Source organism: Rhamphochromis longiceps, linkage group LG15 (assembly GCF_057381845.1).
Source record: "Rhamphochromis longiceps isolate RC_006_pf linkage group LG15, R_longiceps_female_GT1.1, whole genome shotgun sequence".
Taxonomy (NCBI): Eukaryota; Metazoa; Chordata; class Actinopteri; order Cichliformes; family Cichlidae; genus Rhamphochromis; species Rhamphochromis longiceps.
Window position 1 is genome coordinate 29,255,540 of NC_140571.1, and position 15,963 is coordinate 29,271,502.

The window sequence follows — 15,963 nt, forward strand, 5'->3', positions numbered from 1 at the left end:
TCAGAATCAGCGCAAAAAGACGTAATCACAGCGCGGACCGGACGCATCAGAACCGCTAAGCTCCGACAGCGTGTCCGTCTACGGGCCGTCGGGTGAGAAAGCCGAGAAAGACAAAGTTGATTCTGATGCGTCGGTCCGTTCTGTGTTTACGTCTTTGTGTGGAATCCGTGTACCTGCTCTCATCTGCTGTTTGGTTGTTGTTGAAATGGTTTTGTGAGCTTTAATCTGAGAATCTGGCTTTTCTGGCAAAACACAGTTATATTTAAAGTCGATTCAGGATTTAATGAATTGATATCGCTTTATTCAAGCTACTCACCTCCCACTTCCACCTGCACTTTCAACTGGACCACGGCCAATCAGAGAGGTCCCGCCCCTGACTATCTCAGGGGCGGGATTACTGGAGGCAAAGGTAATGTCATCCAGAGTAAGAATCTGGTTAGATACCATATTTCTAAGATTTTGATGGCCAAGTACAATAACCTCAATTTTATCTGAATTTAGAAGCAGAAAATTAGAGGTCATCCAGGTCTTTGTCTTTAAGACATTCCTGCAGTTTAACTAATTGGTGTGGATTATCTGGCTTCATGGATAGATAAAGCTCTGTGTCATCTGCATAGCAGTGAAAATGCACTGTGAAACAAGAATATGTTTTTAATTAAATTGGCTACACAAAAACATCACTGTGTTGGAACAGGAAGTGACACCGCAGAGAGCGAACACTTCTGAGAAGGTTCGTGTGGGCATGTTAATCCAGGTCCTGAGACGAAGTCTGAAGAAAGTTTGTGTAGCCCTAAGTGTTAGGACAGCTTGTGAGTCCTGATAAGGTTCATGTAGTTCAGAGACGACTCTGATACCTTTGTGAAGACTGTAATAGAATGAAAAGATTTAGCTGGTTTAGAGAAGATTTAGGCAGTCGCGTGAAGCTGGCGGGGGGTTTTTTGTGTGTGGAGTTTGTGACAAGTATTATTTTTGTATATGCAATTATCTCTTGCATCTCACTTTTTCAGGGATGAGGATTTGTCCGTTAGTTCGGTTTTGGCTTCCGATGTGATCCACGCAACCAGGAAGGACATCCCCTGCATCTTCAGAGTAGGAGGACCCCATCACTGTTAAAACATTTGGTGTCTGAGCACCAGTGCGTGTCCTGTTCTGATTGTTTTTGTTGTCGTGGTCAGGTGACATCATCGCAGCTGATCTCGCAGCTGTCTTCAGTGTCTCTGCTTGTCCTGGCAGAGAGCGAGGTAGAGAAGAGAAAATGGGTCCGGATCCTGGAAGGTATGCAGAGCATCCTGACCAAGAACCTGCTGAAGAGCCAGCAGGTCCACGTCCTGCACGAGGCCTATGATGCCTCACTACCCATCATCAAGACCACGCTGTCCGCCGCTGTACTCGGTCAGTAACGAGTGCTCTGCTGAAAAAGTGTAGGACAGTTGACCGTGGTAGGCTGAAATTTTTTCAGGGTCTACTGATGGATTGTGCTGAGTTTCCTGTCGATGTTCAGTCTTATTGATTACTTGATTTGTATCCATTTAATCTCTCTTATTATTTTGTTAATAAGAACTAGAGCTGGGCGATATGAGATTTTTTCATATCACGATATGTTTTTTTCATTTCAGGCGATAACGATATCTATCACGATATAAGCCAAATAACTATATTTGTAAGATTTAAATGTGCCGTTGCTCACAAGTAAAATGTGAAATAATCAGCAGCTTGTTTTTATTTAAATATTTATTTCCCATAATAAGTTCAACAGGGTAGTTGTACTTAAGGAACATGAGACTTTTTCAGATAAATAAAGGCAAATATTGCACACTACACAAAAGGCAGCCACTAAAGCGTTTAAGTTTCAAAATAGAACAAACGAAACAGACTACTAAATTGTCAATTCCACTTAGAAACAAAATATTAATTCTAAAAACAAATCTTAGTTTGTTTTACAGAAGAACAGACAAAACTGACTAACTTTTGTCAATATCAAATAAACTGAGAACTAAAAGGAAATTCTCAATCTCTCCTTGTTGTATAGCTTAGCTTTTCAAACAGTTTTAACGGTTACTTTAGTCTGACAAAAGCCGAATGACGAATTAGCGCTTCCAGTCAGAGACTGAGGCTACGTCCACACGTACACGGGTATTTTTGAAAACTGAGATTTTCCGTTTTCGTTTTAAAAAATAATCCCGTCCACACATAAAGGCAGAAATGAAGGAAAACACTGCTATGAACATGCCAAAGCAGCAGGTGGCGCTAGATTCCTAACCGTGCAGAAATGTTGGCCAATCAGAAGTCTAGAAGCCTCGGTGGGAAAAAGTAAACAAAGCTGGGGCATAGAAGCAGAACCGAGTCGTATGTGTGGACGGACAGTAACTGTGTGTATATGTAAGCATTTAAACACTGCAGAGAGTAGAATTAACAGTATTGTAGAAATTCATTTCACCGAAACAATAACGTGGCGCACAGTGTGACGCATGCACCAGTTTATTGTATTTCCAGACTTGCTTTCGGCACAATTTACAGTGCACGCTACTCTGTTTTTTGTCAGACTTGAAATAGCCGAAATACCTTCACACTACGGAACTTCTATGGCTCTTCCGTTCGACAATCTCTCCGGCATTGGAACCATCATCTGTTTTCTCTTCGGTCACGCTCGGTTGATTTTTTTTAGTCGGCACACTCATTTCCTCCATTACCCGCTGGCTGCTTCCCAAACAAACACACGTGCGGCTTGGCACTTGTGCTGTACGTTACAAGTCACGCGACGTGACGCTGCGGCTGTGATTGGTTCGGCTCTGCGCTACTTAATTTGGATTGGCTGACCTTTTTTTTTTTTTTTTTTTTTTTTTTAAGAGGACAAGAGCGGCGAGGTCTATCGCGATAGCTTAATTTCTCTATCGAGTAAAAGTTATATCGCGATACATTGTTATCGTTCTATCGCCCAGCTCTAATAAGAACATTTCCCATCTGTGCAGATCGTGAGAGGATCGCCCTGGGAACAGAAGACGGACTGTTTGTGGTTGAAATCACGAGAGACGGTGAGCCCAGTGAACAGACTTTGTCCACGTGACTGATTGTGCTAACCTCCTTTAACTCCTCCCTTTCTTTCTACAGTGATTGTGAGAGCCGCAGACAGTAAGAAGATCTCTCAGATTGAATTGATCCCAAAGGAGAAGATCATTGCGCTCCTCTGCGGTCGCAACCGTCAAGTTCACCTTCACCCCTGGGGGGTGTTGGAGGGAGCGGAGTCCAGCTTCGATGCCAAGCTGGCAGACACCAAAGGCTGCCAGGCTATGGCCGCCGGTGTTCTCCGCCCAGGAGGCCCCCCCTGCCTGCTGGCTGCCATCAAACGTCAGGTCAGTGGTATGGGCTCACCTGGAGGCGACCTGTGGTTCTGCTCCGGTGCCCATCCTAATGCTGCGGTTTCTATGTCCCGCTTCCAGGTTCAGTGCTACGAGATCACTCCGACAAAGCCCCACCACAAGAAGCTGTGGGAGGTGCAGGCCCCAGGTGTGGTTCAGTGGTTGGGGATGCTCAGGGACCGGCTGTGCATCGGTTACCCGTCAGGCTTCGCTCTGCTGGCCTTGCAGGGGGAGTCGTCCCCTATAAGCCTGGTGAGCCCGGCAGACCCATCGCTGGCCTTCCTGGCGCAACAGCAACTGGACGCTCTACATGCACTGGAGGTCGGATCCAGCGATCTGCTGCTGTGCTTCAGCCAGCTCGGTGTCTATGTGGATGGACAGGGACGTCGGTCCCGGACCCAGGAGCTCATGTGGCCCGCCACACCTCTTGCTTTCTGTACGTTGCACGATTCTTGTAATTGTAGAAACGGGTGCAGTGGATAGTCTCTCACCTGTCTCTCTGTGTGACAGGCTCTAACTCATCTCACCTGACGGTCTACAGCGAGTATGGGGTTGATGTCTTTGATATTCACACCACTGAGTGGGTCCAAACCATCTCCCTGCGCAAGGTAACCAATCACAGTTCAGTGAAGGTCAGACCACCCATTCAGAATGCAGTGATGGCTGAAAGACTGTGTGCGCACCTATCTACAGATTCGACCTCTGAATGCTGAAGGAACGTTAAACCTGCTGAGCTCAGAACCTCCTCGTCTGATTTACTTTAGCAACACCTCCTCAGGTAGGAGCACACCTGAATCACGTGGACGCTAACGCTCCCACAGCTGAAGCTAACCTGTGCATACCTGTCTCTGTACCCATGTCTTTTCAGAGGGCGATCTCACCATCCCGGAGACGTCCGATCACAGCAGGAAGTTGATGGTTCGAACTCGCAGCAAGAGAAAGTTCCTCTTCAAGGTTCCCGAGGAGGAGCGACTCCAGCAGAGGAGGTGATTTTAGTCACTTCTGGTGTTTTCCCATGTTATGTTTACCTGTGTGCTCACTTGTGTGCTGGTGTCGTTGTCTCCTCAGGGAGATGCTGAGGGATCCGGAGCTTCGCTCTAAGATGATTTCTAACCCCACCAACTTTAACCACGTGGCTCACATGGGACCAGGAGACGGCATGCAGGTCCTCATGGACCTTCCTCTGGTAACTCCTCCTGCTCCTCCTTCTGCTGCCGGCATGTTCTCCTCCGTCTCCTCCCCCCACTCCTCTGACTCCTGCCTTCATCACACTGACTCCTCTCTTCTCTCTTCCCCCTGTTTCAACTTCATCCTGCTCCTTCTCATCTTTGTCTGCATCTTGGTGTTCAGGTTGGTGATGTTGCCTCCCTCTCCTCCTCCCCGTCTCCCTCCCCTTCCTCCTCTTCTTCCCGTCACACCCTCATCTCTCCCCCCTCCAACTTTGAGCACGTGTATCACATGACGTCGGCATCGGCTGGCGCCTTCTTGCAGAAAGACGCCTCCTCTTCCTCCTCCCAGCAGAGCCTCCTTCAGCCTTCCTCCTCCTCCTCTCCCTCCACCTCCTCTGTGGGAAGGGTAGGCCAGCTTCTGTCTCCCCCCCTCCACTCAGGCTGCGCCCAGGTCACATGACCTGAATGCAGCAATCACTTGATTGATTTGATGACCTCACACTCGCTCATCAGCTGAATGGTCAGCGATGATGTCATCAGGTCATGCTGTGTACCTCTGCCAGCTGATCGATCAGTCTGAGGATGCCAGAAGGATCAATAAACTCTATTCATCTGTGTGTGTGTGTGTGTGTGTGTGTGTGTGTGTGTGTGTGCCCGCCCGCCCGCCCGCAGAGTGTGCTGCCCTCTTCTCAGGACGACTGCATTAAAGATAAGCCCCGCCCCCTCTCCAGTATCTCACGGCAACAGAGGAGCAAGACGCACATCACACGCACAGCTTCAGGTAAACACATGAGTGTTCATGTCGCTAGTCTCGACACGAACTGTCACTAGCTCACCTGTCTCTGTGATTTCATTGGCTTAGATTTTGGGGGAGGCGCTTCGTCCCGCAGCATCTGTGACCCGGAGGAGGTGGACCGAGAGGTACCACACATTCTCTCTCTCTCTCTCTCTCTCTCTCTCTCTCTCTCTCTCTCTCTCTCTCTCTCTCTCTCTATCTCTCTCTCTATCTATCTATATACACACATATATATATATATATATATATATATATATACACACATATATATATATATATATATATATATATATATATACACACACACATACATATATACACACACATACACCATCAGTCTTGATCAGTAATCATGCTTGTGTATTGATCCCTCAGCCTGACTCTGACTCCACCAAACACTCGACGCCCTCAAACAGCTCCAACCCCAGCAGCCCCCCCAGCCCCAACTCCCCCCACCGCAGCCAGCTCACCCTCGACGGCCTGGACTCCGAAGCCTGAAGCCCCGCCCCCACCTGAACAAGTCGGGCTGTGGACTGAGAGCTTAGCATTTACTTCCAGGATTTTATTGTGGCGGGGTGTGTTTGCGCTTCCTACTGTTTTTATTTTGTTGGATTTTACCTGCTGGAAGCCCCACCCCTTGGTTTTAACCCCTCCCTGCTGAGAGCTGCTGTGTGACCTTTGACCTTTACTCTGATTGGCTCTATGGGACCAGCGCCTGCTGTTGTCGTGCATGTGTAATGACTTCCTGTTGGCGTGCAAGCTGACACGGGGAGCGGGCGGAGGTCTCGCTCTGACGAAAACACTGAATTAATTTTGTTGAAGTTGCACATCGTCATCACCTTCATCTTTGTTGTCGCTTAGGGTAAAATAATCTTTAATTTGTGTCAGTTATGATCTTTCCTCTGGCCCCGCCCTCTGCTCAGTTGGAGACAGGAGAGGGGGCAGGGTCACACCTGAACACTACTGCTTTGTTTCTTCCAAAATCACATTTAAAGGATCTTTGTAACGATAAACTGTTAGTGGCCAAAAACAATAAACGAACCTGAATTCAGTCTTTGAGTCTGAGTCACACCTGCACAGGTGAGCCCGGCAGGCAACCAATCAGGACAAGCAGAGTCCCTGTCATCCTGATAATAACAAATTACAGTAGTCCAGCCTAGAAGTATTAAATGCATGAACTAGTTTTTCAGCATCACTCTGAGTCAGGATATTTCTAATTGTAGAGATATTGCACAAATGAAGCAAAGCAGTCCGATATATTTGTTTAATATGCACACTGAAGGACATATCCTGGTCTCAAATTACTCCAAGGTTCCTGACGGTGTTACTGGAGCCCAACGTAATACCATCCAGAGTAAGAATCTGGTTAGATATCCCAAAGGGTTGATTCTGTTCATCTGGATGTTTTCAGTCATCATCAGGTGTCTTCTTCAGTCTCACCTGACTGCAGCCATTGTTCAAATCTCTGTGAATGGTACTCATGATCATTGATTGAAGACCATAAACTGACCTCACAGCCCATTGTTCATTCAGTGGTGCTAGTTTCAGTCACTGTGCAAATGTACTCTTTATAAAGCTGGAAACCTACAGTCAGCTGAGACTGAAGAAGTCACCTGATGATGACTGAAAACATCCAGATGAACAGAATCGACCTTTTGGGATTTCCTTACTTGGGCTACGTTCACACTACTCTTAATGCTCAATTCCGATTTTTTTGATCAAATCCAATTTTTTTTTTTTTTTTGTCTGCTTGTTCACACTACAAATAAAATGCAACCGCAAACGCGCTCTAGTGTGAACCCTCAAAGCGGCCCGCATTCGCAAAAGAAGATGTCACACACAACGCGCTCTGTTTAGACCCAGAGCAAACAATATTGTTTGACTGATGGCCCTTAATATAAAGACTTCGGACTTTACGTTTCCCAATTTTTGCTTGAAGTTATTTTGTTATTTACATAATAATGTAAATAACCTAATAATTATCCTTATTGCTGTTTTAGAGAGGAGCGGTGCTTCAAAGGATAGTTGCAGATTTCTGTCAGAATCTGCAGATTATACAGTACAAATAAAATGTTCACATTTCTCCAACGTTGTCTTCCCAACAGTTTCACTAACATGGATGGCCAGGAAGCGTTCGCAATGTCTTATCGGGCGCTTCTCCGGAGCCGATAATTGGCGTCTGTCTTGTGTCAGTGATGTAAAAGACAGATTTAATGCGACCTGACCATTCAAACAGCAGTCGCTTTCTAAAACATCGGATATGTATCGGATTCAGTACCACATGCAAAAGTGACCCAGATTTGATTTGAAAATATCGGATTTGTGCCGTTCACACTGTCATACCATGATCGGATATGGGTCGCATAGGGTCAAAAAAATCGGATTTGATGCGCTTTCGCCTGCAGTGTGAACGTAGCCTTAGATGATCGAGCATCAAGACATCTGGTTAGATACATTATTTCCAAGATTTTCAGGGCTGAGTAAAATAAACTCAGGTTTTTCTGAAGCAGGAGGTCGGAGGTCATCCCACCTTTCCTGTCACTCATTAAAGGTTAATCTGTTTTATTAAAAACAGGACAAAGACAGCTGCTTCTTCTGTGGTGTTTCTGGGGACATCTTGAGGACACCCACTGAAGCCTTTAAGCTTGAAGTTCACTGAAATAAGCTGAGTGCAATCGAGCTGCGTGTTTAATCCGTCCACGTGTGCTTCCTTCACTTACAAACCTATAAACCTGTCAGCTCGAGAAATGTGCACAGAATGAGCTATGCAGGAAGTGTCTGTGACTTCATAGGAAGTTTTTTTTTTTTTTTTTTTTTTTTTTTTTTTCTTACAGTAAAACCCTGAAATTTCTGCAGTAGATGGTGGAAAACTGTAATTTTTTCCGACCATAGGAAAAACTGAACCAAAGCTCCAGGTAAATTGTTGTTATTGAGCACTGTATACTACATGTCTCATTCACACGCATGCATACAAACTAGTGTGTCAATAGATTTAAAAAAAAAAATTTATTAATCTCACAATTTTCTGTAATTAATAGCAATTATTTGATCAATAGCCTGGCTGCAATTACACTTTTTCAACTTTATATTTAAGTTTGTAACAGACATTTATATCAAAGAGAAATTGAATAGTTTTCTTGTAACACATGTGAAATGCAAGTTTTTTTTAAAAACCTATATTTTAATAATAATAGGTAAGTATACACTAATATTTGATTGAATATATTTTTATTTTTTATTTTTTTAAGTGCTGGGGGGAAATATACGCACTTAACATGTTTATTGAGCATTTATCTTAACAAAAAACTGTAAACATTTATCCACTCTCTCTCTGTCATTCTTGAGATGAGGAACCAAAGCTATGTAAAACGCATGTTCTCAATGATATTAATAGGTCTGCAGTTTGTTGCAATCTACTTGGCAATTGTGTCAGTCATTATTTCCGAGGTAGACTTACTGAGCCCCCTGATGCTCCGTGAGTGATTTGTCGCAAGCTGGGTGACGCATTAGCCAAAATCTTAGCAGCATGCCCGGCTTCACATCAATGTGATATTTTAAGCTCGGTGAAAAGAAAATTCCTTCTTGCACAATGTGCATAATACTTTGCCGGTCAACTCTTGTTATTATTTTAATACTCAAATTTCCCATCAAGAGGGCCAATGTGCATTTATCATCTTCCAAATTGAGTTGATTGGTTCAGCTACCTGTCACTACTAGATCTACTGCCCATTTGCGCATGTGCGAAGGTAACTCTACTTGGACAAACTGCCCGAAATGCATTGACAGAAACATTTCAGGGATTTTGAGTCCTTCTGCACTACAGATCCATTAATAGCGTTAATTTTTTTAAATCACGTTAATCTGTCTGTGACACTCTTTCGAGGATGCCAATGTTCACATTTTGGACAGAGAGGACAGATGGTTTGAAAGAGGAGTGAAAGAAGCCATCTATGTCCACTGTGAGCGACCATCTTTGAACAGAGGCGGTGGTTTACGACACCAACTCTCTGCCATCTATAATCCAGTTTTGAGATCCCTTCCCAGACGCCTTAACGCCCACTCACATCCTGGGCCATCTGATCTCAGGAATTCGCATGATAAGGTGGGGCCAGGTTTCACAATGAACTCACCCGAAACTCTGGCTGATTGGGACCCACACCCAGTTTCACACCTTGGCTCTGGCGATTAGAGGATCATCAGGGGGTCCTTTTGTCCCTCTGTGGGGGGATACTCCCACTAGGTTTATATCTGGGACTCTCCACCATTTGACCTTAGAACTGAAGAAGCTTCTCGGATGAGAGGTGAAACGTCTTCAAGTAACTTAAAGAAGTCCAGACGCTTTTCTTTGCAAGCTCCTTTGACAATCACGTTAATCGTGATGACTGCTTAATCTGCGTTAACGCATTCATTTTGACAGCACTAATTCAAACACCTGTATGCTTCAGTGCTTTGGAATGCTCATGCTCCGATGGATGTGTCAGAGAGCAACTCAGCTTTAGTATCTCGTCATGGGATCGAGCCACCAAATGTCCAATCAGCTCTAGACAGTGGGCCAACTCTGGCCCCCGGGCCTCATGTTTGACACCTCTGATACAAAATAAAACCAAAGTCATTAAAGGCAAACCTGCACACGTGTGTATGCAGTTCTTTCTTAGAGCGATCAACAAGCAACCTAATGAGTTACCATGGAAACAGAGTTCTCAGGTATGTGTTTACAGACAGGTGATTGGCCTGATTCCGGGGTTTGGACATAACCTGTGATCTGAGTGGAAGCAGGTTCGGGCCAAACTGACTACGTTTAAAGAGTAGATCTCAGGTATGTGTTTACAGACAGGTGATTGGCCTGATCAACAGGAGCATCAGCCGAAAAGCTCCACCTTCCTGTTAATTCTGACTCTGGTTAATTGCTCCATGGGTGCTGCTGTTCTTATTCAGGTCAGCTTCAATGATTCATTTCCCCTGGGTGCTGTCTGACAGGCTGCTTAAACATTAATGAGGCTGAGCATTTGCCTTCCAGGAGCTCGGCCAATCAAAGCGTCTCAGAGGCAGAAGTGCAACAACAGACCCAATCACAGCAGAGCAGGAATGAGGTCAGACTTCCTGCTGCTCCCTCTACAATGGCGTGATGAACCTGGAGCTCGAGCCTGCCTCTGGCATCACATCTGTTTATTCACGTCACAAAGTTTGAGTTTACTGGACGTTTACAAATAAAAAGCTGAATCACCTGCGGACTGCACGTAGGTGCGTCTCAGGTGAGCCTCACTCTAATAGTCCTTTTTTTTCCCCTCTCAACTCTTGTCTGGCAGGAGCAGCTGCTCGCACACCTGCTGAATTTTCTTGGGACTTCTTCTTTTCTGCAGTCTCGCACTCTCTGCGGCTTCCTGTTTCCACTCAAATGCCTCCATGCACATGCACAGTGTTAACCACAGACGCATGCTGCTCTGAAGCAGTCGACTTCCTGTGTGTTCACCTCTTGATGAACCCTCTCTCGTGCTTTTTGTTGAGTTCTTCATAGAATTATCTTTGTGATCACTGATGTAAGGCACATCCAACTTGCCATCCACTCTCACCTTATCTGTGACCCTGAAAAGTCTCAATGTGACAGAAAATAAAGTTCCTGAATATTAAAACTACAAAATAAACTTCACTGTCACCAGCCATCAGATTAAACAGGAAGTGATTCCATTTTATTTTTAGTTAGTTTGTGGGTGATCACAGCCAATCAGTGAAGAGGTGATGACGATGAGACGATTCCATCCCATAATTCATAGTAGCACTCCATCAGATTAAAAAAGAAAAAACTATCAGCAACTCAGATTTGTTGATAAATGCCTGACGCACCTGAAGCTTATAATTCTGTTTATCTGAGCTTCTTTTTGGACACAATACTGTTCACTCTCTTAGTTGTCAGAGGTCAGGGTGGGTGGAGCCTTCAGTGGGACTCACAGCTTTCTGTTTTTATTATCTTTATTCATTTCTAATGTGGTTCTGTTAATGTTAATGTGTTTTAATGTTGCGCTCTGTAAACTTTTCCTAGCGTGGACGCTGACATGTGTTCTGTATAAATAAAGTTGTTCTTAAAAAAAACAAAACTGTAATGTCAGCATTTTGTAGTCCGTCTTCTGGGTGTTGTAGTTTTATGCTTCCAGCATTGGGTTATTATTCTCCAGGTTCTCTGATACTCTCGTTATCTGATTGAGGAAATGGAGGTGGTTTAGGTCACGTGATCATACGATGGTTATATGGGGGGGGACAACTAAGCTGTAGTGTTTGCACAATAGTCGAAAAGTGCAATAGACAATTGGCTGCTACATCTCATTAATGAGTATTTTTCACTGCCTATTTATATATTCTGTATTTATATATGTGTATATATGCTATATTTATCCTTATGCTTCTATTCACATTCTCTTTCCCCCCTTTTTTATATTCTAATTTCTTTACTATGCAAATTTCTGTCTGTGTCCTGCTACTGGAAACTGATCACGGTTACATTTCAGTCAAATTGCTTTAAAAAAGTCCACATGAGTGAAAATGAAAAATTTACATTTTTTAATGATGACAGAAGACATTAGCCATTCACTGAATACAGTTTAAAAACTGTGAGACCAGGTGTGTGATGTAGCTACGGTTCAGAGAAAACAATAATGTGAGGTCACCTGTCTGTCCGGTTGAAGTGCTACAGTAAAAACATTCACACCCTGCAGGTGTGAATGTTTGAGATGCAGTTACATGTTTCTGTGTCTGCGGGAGTGGCCACGCACTAGGTGTTCGGCCATCAGGTACGATGCTGCTGTTTCAGTCTAACACGTGGCAGCAGGGAGGCTGACAGTGTGCAACACAGCAGTGCACACAGAGCACTGCAACATCACAGATCAACGTCTCTCAGGCCTTATTCAAGTCCTCGTGTTTGTGTCACCTTCTTTACTCTAGCTTCTGTCTCTAAAGTTCTTGTTCCAAACATTTCTGTTTTTGTTTTTCTGTGCATGCGTAGCACTCAAAGCCCCCCGGTTCTTGGTCCTGGCCCTCTGCGGTCACCTCAGGACACTGCAGTGTTGGGGAACCGCTACCTCAGGTCCCGGGTGGTTTTCCTGCTGCCAGCCTCTCACTGCCCGTGTTGAGCTCTAAAGAGTTGTTGATCGGCTGGATTTTGTTTTGGCTGGTGTTGGACGGAGTTCTCACCAGCACTCTGCCACAGACCTGTGCAAGTCCTCGCCGTAGATCCTTTCGAATGTTGTTGCTTGACAAGACGTACAGGATTGGGTTGACAGCGCTGTTGATGGTGGACAGGCCCAGCGATATGGTGTAGGGTGTGTACATGGCCTTCTGAAACGAGCAGTTGTCAAGCCACGGGAAGTGGAAGATGATGCCTCGGACCAGTAGGATGATGTGGTATGGGGCAAAGCACACCAGGAACAGAACCACCACACCCACGGCCAACTGCCGGACACGGCGTTTTTGTGCCGACTGCAGCCCTGTGCTGCGCTGCACATTAGCCAGGATGCCGCGGTTGGTGACCACCAGCAACAGCAGCGGGAGCAGGAAGCCGATGACGAAGCGAGCGTAGTAAAACCCTGTCACCATCGCGCTGCTCTGACTCGGCTCGAAGCAGTGATGCGAACCCTCTGTGGCGCCCTCCTTCATGGTGAAGACAGGGGCGTGTCCGATGGCCACCACCAGGATGATAGCGAGAACGACAAAGGCGGCGTGGCGTTGCCGTCGCAGGCCACGGGACTCCAGGCTGTAGACAACGGCGACACAGCGGTCGAAGGAGACACAGCAAAGCAGGAAGATGCTGATGTACATGTTGTTGAAGAAGATGTAGCCCGTCAGCTTGCAGAACGCTGACGACCATGGCCACCTGTGACCGCTGTTCACGTAGATCGCCCACAGCGGCAGCGTCCCCAGGTAGGTAAGGTCACAGACCGACAGGCTGCACAGGTACACGCCCAGCACATTCTTCCTGCGCACCTGCAACCCCGTGAGGAGGACTGTCAACAGGTTGGCGGGCAGACCGACCAGCAGCACGGCGCTGTACAGCAGCACCAGCGGTAGGCGGCCCTCATCATGCGGCAGCGTGCAGTTCAGGTCACTTCGATTGGTCGTCTGGGTCACCATTTCGGTGACTGCCAGCATGATGTCTGCGGGGAGAGACAACCAATCAGAGCCCAGGGCTAATCATCTGCAGAGAGATACAGCCAATCAGAGTCTTTGGCTGTATCTCAAAGACTGATATCAGCATAAATAAAAACGTAACTTAAAGCACAGAGAAAGGAATCACACAAGAAGGTCAGACAGGATCCATGGAGACGGCAGCAGAATCCGACCCAGCTGAGCATGCTCAGCAGCGAGAGCTGCTCTGATCAGTGTCACGCTGAAAAAGCACCTGAAGGTGTCAATCAAACGGCGGTCTGAGAGGAGGTTTTCAGCTGCTGTATGTGGGCTGCACAATTCATATAACACCTGGCACAGCCCTGAATAATGACCTTCAATGGAGAGAGTGGGGATAAAGAACACAGGCCTTTTGGTTTCTGCATGATTTTAACACCAAATGAGGCCAAAAACAGCTCGATCATTAAAAAAAGGTCTGAGCTCTCACATCTCACCCACACTCTTATTCTGAAACTTGATTTATTCATCACTACATACTTGAATGAAAAGAACTTTCCCCTCACAGACGAGCGCAGGCTGAGTGGCTGATCTGTGACAAAGAGTTAAAGCCATACTGGTGAGCGCCGCAAAGCAAGAATAAACCAGGTGATCAGAAATCTGTTAAATGAGATTAAAATAAACTAAACCCTGAAAGAATTTGAGACTGTAAAGTAAATTTCACTTCCCCTTCCTTCTAAAGTCAAAAACCTTCAGTGTCGTAAAGGAGCTTTTAACCATCTAAATTCTGAAAGCTGGATCACCAGCTGCCTGCAGGTAAATTTGGGATTTCTGGACTTGTATCAGGACTGAGCTGTTATCAGGAGGTAATGAATTCACTTTAAGGTGAGCCGACCTGTTCCAGATCCAGGTCTGGGACTATTTATTTATGCTCTCCAGCCTCAAGTATGCAGATTTTCATGATTTGCTCATGTTCATTAAAAAAAGGAAAAGTTCCTCCGAGGTCATGAAATAAAGTCATGTCAATTCATACAAGACATCGTCAGAGGTTGAATCTGTTTCTAGGTGTTCACACGTTGTTTTTTTAAATCTTAAAGGGTTCTTAAAGGGTCTTAAAGGGGTTTTTTGTGCTCGCTGTTTATAAACTCATCAGCGAGTTCATCAGCGACCTGAATCTTTCCTGTGGGCGCAGTCAGACACTGTTAGCTTCCTCTGACCTTTATACCACCTGATCGATTGGTCATCAGGCTGACCGATCACGATTATGAGATGACTTCCTGTCTGAAGTGAGCCTGCACAGGAAACTGCTGCAGGAAACCTTGCCACAATAATGGTTCTCACGTCTGTCATGCTGAAACCTCACCTCATCGGCGCATGGAAACCACGCATCTCTGGGTCTGGCTAGGTAAGCTTTCTTTTTCTGTGGTTTCAATCTGAGCACTCCACAGAGTGCAATGTACTCAGAGAAGACAGTTTACCTGAAATGATCCTCCTCTTCCTCCTCCGGGAATATAATGAGTCTGAAATGTGCAATCAGAATCCATCAATCAGAGGTCTCAGCTGATTCCTCCCCTTTACACACCTGACACAGGAATACATACTTGAAATGGCGATCGATAACTTCACCTCCATACTGATCCCTCATCAGTTCACACATAAAGTCATTGTAACAGTACTTCAAAGGAGAGCTGCAGAAGTACTGTGTACAATGCACTATTAGTACTCTAAGTGCACGGCAAGTTTAAAGTGTACATTAAAGTACTCATTTGTTACTGCAGTAAAAATACACAAGTACTCAGTACTACAGTTATTGTTACATTATTAACCAATCAACTATCTTCTGTTATTACTCTTACACATACTACAAGAAGAGCTGTTTCTTCTTCTGCTGACAGCTCTATGTCACACTGCGTTATCTTTGGCGTGTTTCAGAGTCACTAGAGAAACAGGAACAAAGAGCCCAGGGACAAGGCTGCACTTGAGGTTCAGTGTGAATATTTGATGCTCTTTGTTCTCATCCTCCTCTTCATCACCGACTGACTCACTTTAAACGAATATTTCGATCAGCTGTGTGTCCCGCTGATCGATCGACTGGATTAATAACTCGATCAATAATACTGGTTCTTCATCAGTAACCTCTCTGTACAGTACTATGTATACTGCAGTACTACGTGAACTGAAAGTACACTCAGAATATTTGAAGTACACCAAGTGACTTTAATGCTATTACAGCAGAATGAAGTACTCTGTCTAATAAACCTGGCAGCACTACAGTGTATTTGCAGTAAGTGTATGTCTCTGTACCTGCACGCGCTGCCTGCTGTCCTCAGGTGAAGCTTGCGTCTGTCCTCGTGCTGCTCCTTAACGAAGTGATGCTCAGTGACGTCCCGCAGAGTCACGTGACTCCTAACCGTCTCATCGACACCTCGTTTTCGTCTGTTATCGGAGACCATCGATAAACGCCAGCCTACACGCGTTCAGTCTCCTCAATGACGTGAAACCGCGACCGCGCGCCGCCTGCTGGCAGCACGAG

The 15,963-nt window shown here is 45.5% G+C and overlaps 2 protein-coding genes across 4 annotated transcripts in view; one reads left to right on the forward strand and one right to left on the reverse strand.

Moving 5' to 3' along the window:
* Positions 1–8,148, forward strand: part of cdc42bpb (CDC42 binding protein kinase beta (DMPK-like)) — a 28,614-nt gene extending 20,466 nt beyond the window's left edge. The window contains exons 27-39 of one of the 2 annotated variants that reach the window (XM_085382143.1): positions 1,008–1,089; positions 1,176–1,392; positions 2,970–3,032; positions 3,109–3,350; positions 3,438–3,792; positions 3,867–3,964; positions 4,050–4,134; positions 4,225–4,342; positions 4,425–4,542; positions 4,707–4,931; positions 5,198–5,306; positions 5,388–5,446; positions 5,697–8,148. In XM_085382143.1, coding sequence (XP_085238269.1) covers positions 1,008–1,089; positions 1,176–1,392; positions 2,970–3,032; positions 3,109–3,350; positions 3,438–3,792; positions 3,867–3,964; positions 4,050–4,134; positions 4,225–4,342; positions 4,425–4,542; positions 4,707–4,931; positions 5,198–5,306; positions 5,388–5,446; positions 5,697–5,819 — 1,894 coding nt within the window. In that variant the 3' untranslated portion in view covers positions 5,820–8,148. The remainder of the gene's footprint in view (positions 1–1,007; positions 1,090–1,175; positions 1,393–2,969; positions 3,033–3,108; positions 3,351–3,437; positions 3,793–3,866; positions 3,965–4,049; positions 4,135–4,224; positions 4,343–4,424; positions 4,543–4,706; positions 4,932–5,197; positions 5,307–5,387; positions 5,447–5,696) is intronic. The other variant, XM_085382142.1, reaches the window with a different exon arrangement.
* Positions 8,149–11,875: 3,727 nt separating this feature from the next.
* Positions 11,876–15,916, reverse strand: gpr132b (G protein-coupled receptor 132b). 2 transcript variants are annotated; one of them, XM_085383069.1, is made up of 3 exons: positions 15,735–15,916; positions 14,909–15,012; positions 11,876–13,462 (listed from the first exon to the last, which is right to left on the reverse strand). In XM_085383069.1, the coding sequence occupies exon 3, from the start codon at positions 13,455–13,457 to the stop codon at positions 12,393–12,395; it is 1,065 nt and encodes a 354-aa protein (XP_085239195.1). In that variant the 5' UTR covers positions 13,458–13,462; positions 14,909–15,012; positions 15,735–15,916; the 3' UTR covers positions 11,876–12,392. The 2 variants fall into 2 exon arrangements, with proteins under 2 accessions (XP_085239195.1, XP_085239194.1); XM_085383068.1 differs by having other exon boundaries at positions 14,909–14,950; positions 15,735–15,915.
* Between the last annotated feature and the right edge of the window lie 47 nt (positions 15,917–15,963).

Bases quoted from the DNA above. Each gene is read 5' to 3' on its own strand.
- gpr132b (XM_085383069.1), bottom strand. From the start codon at position 13,457: ATGCTGGCAGTCACCGAAATGGTGACCCAGACGACCAATCGAAGTGAC.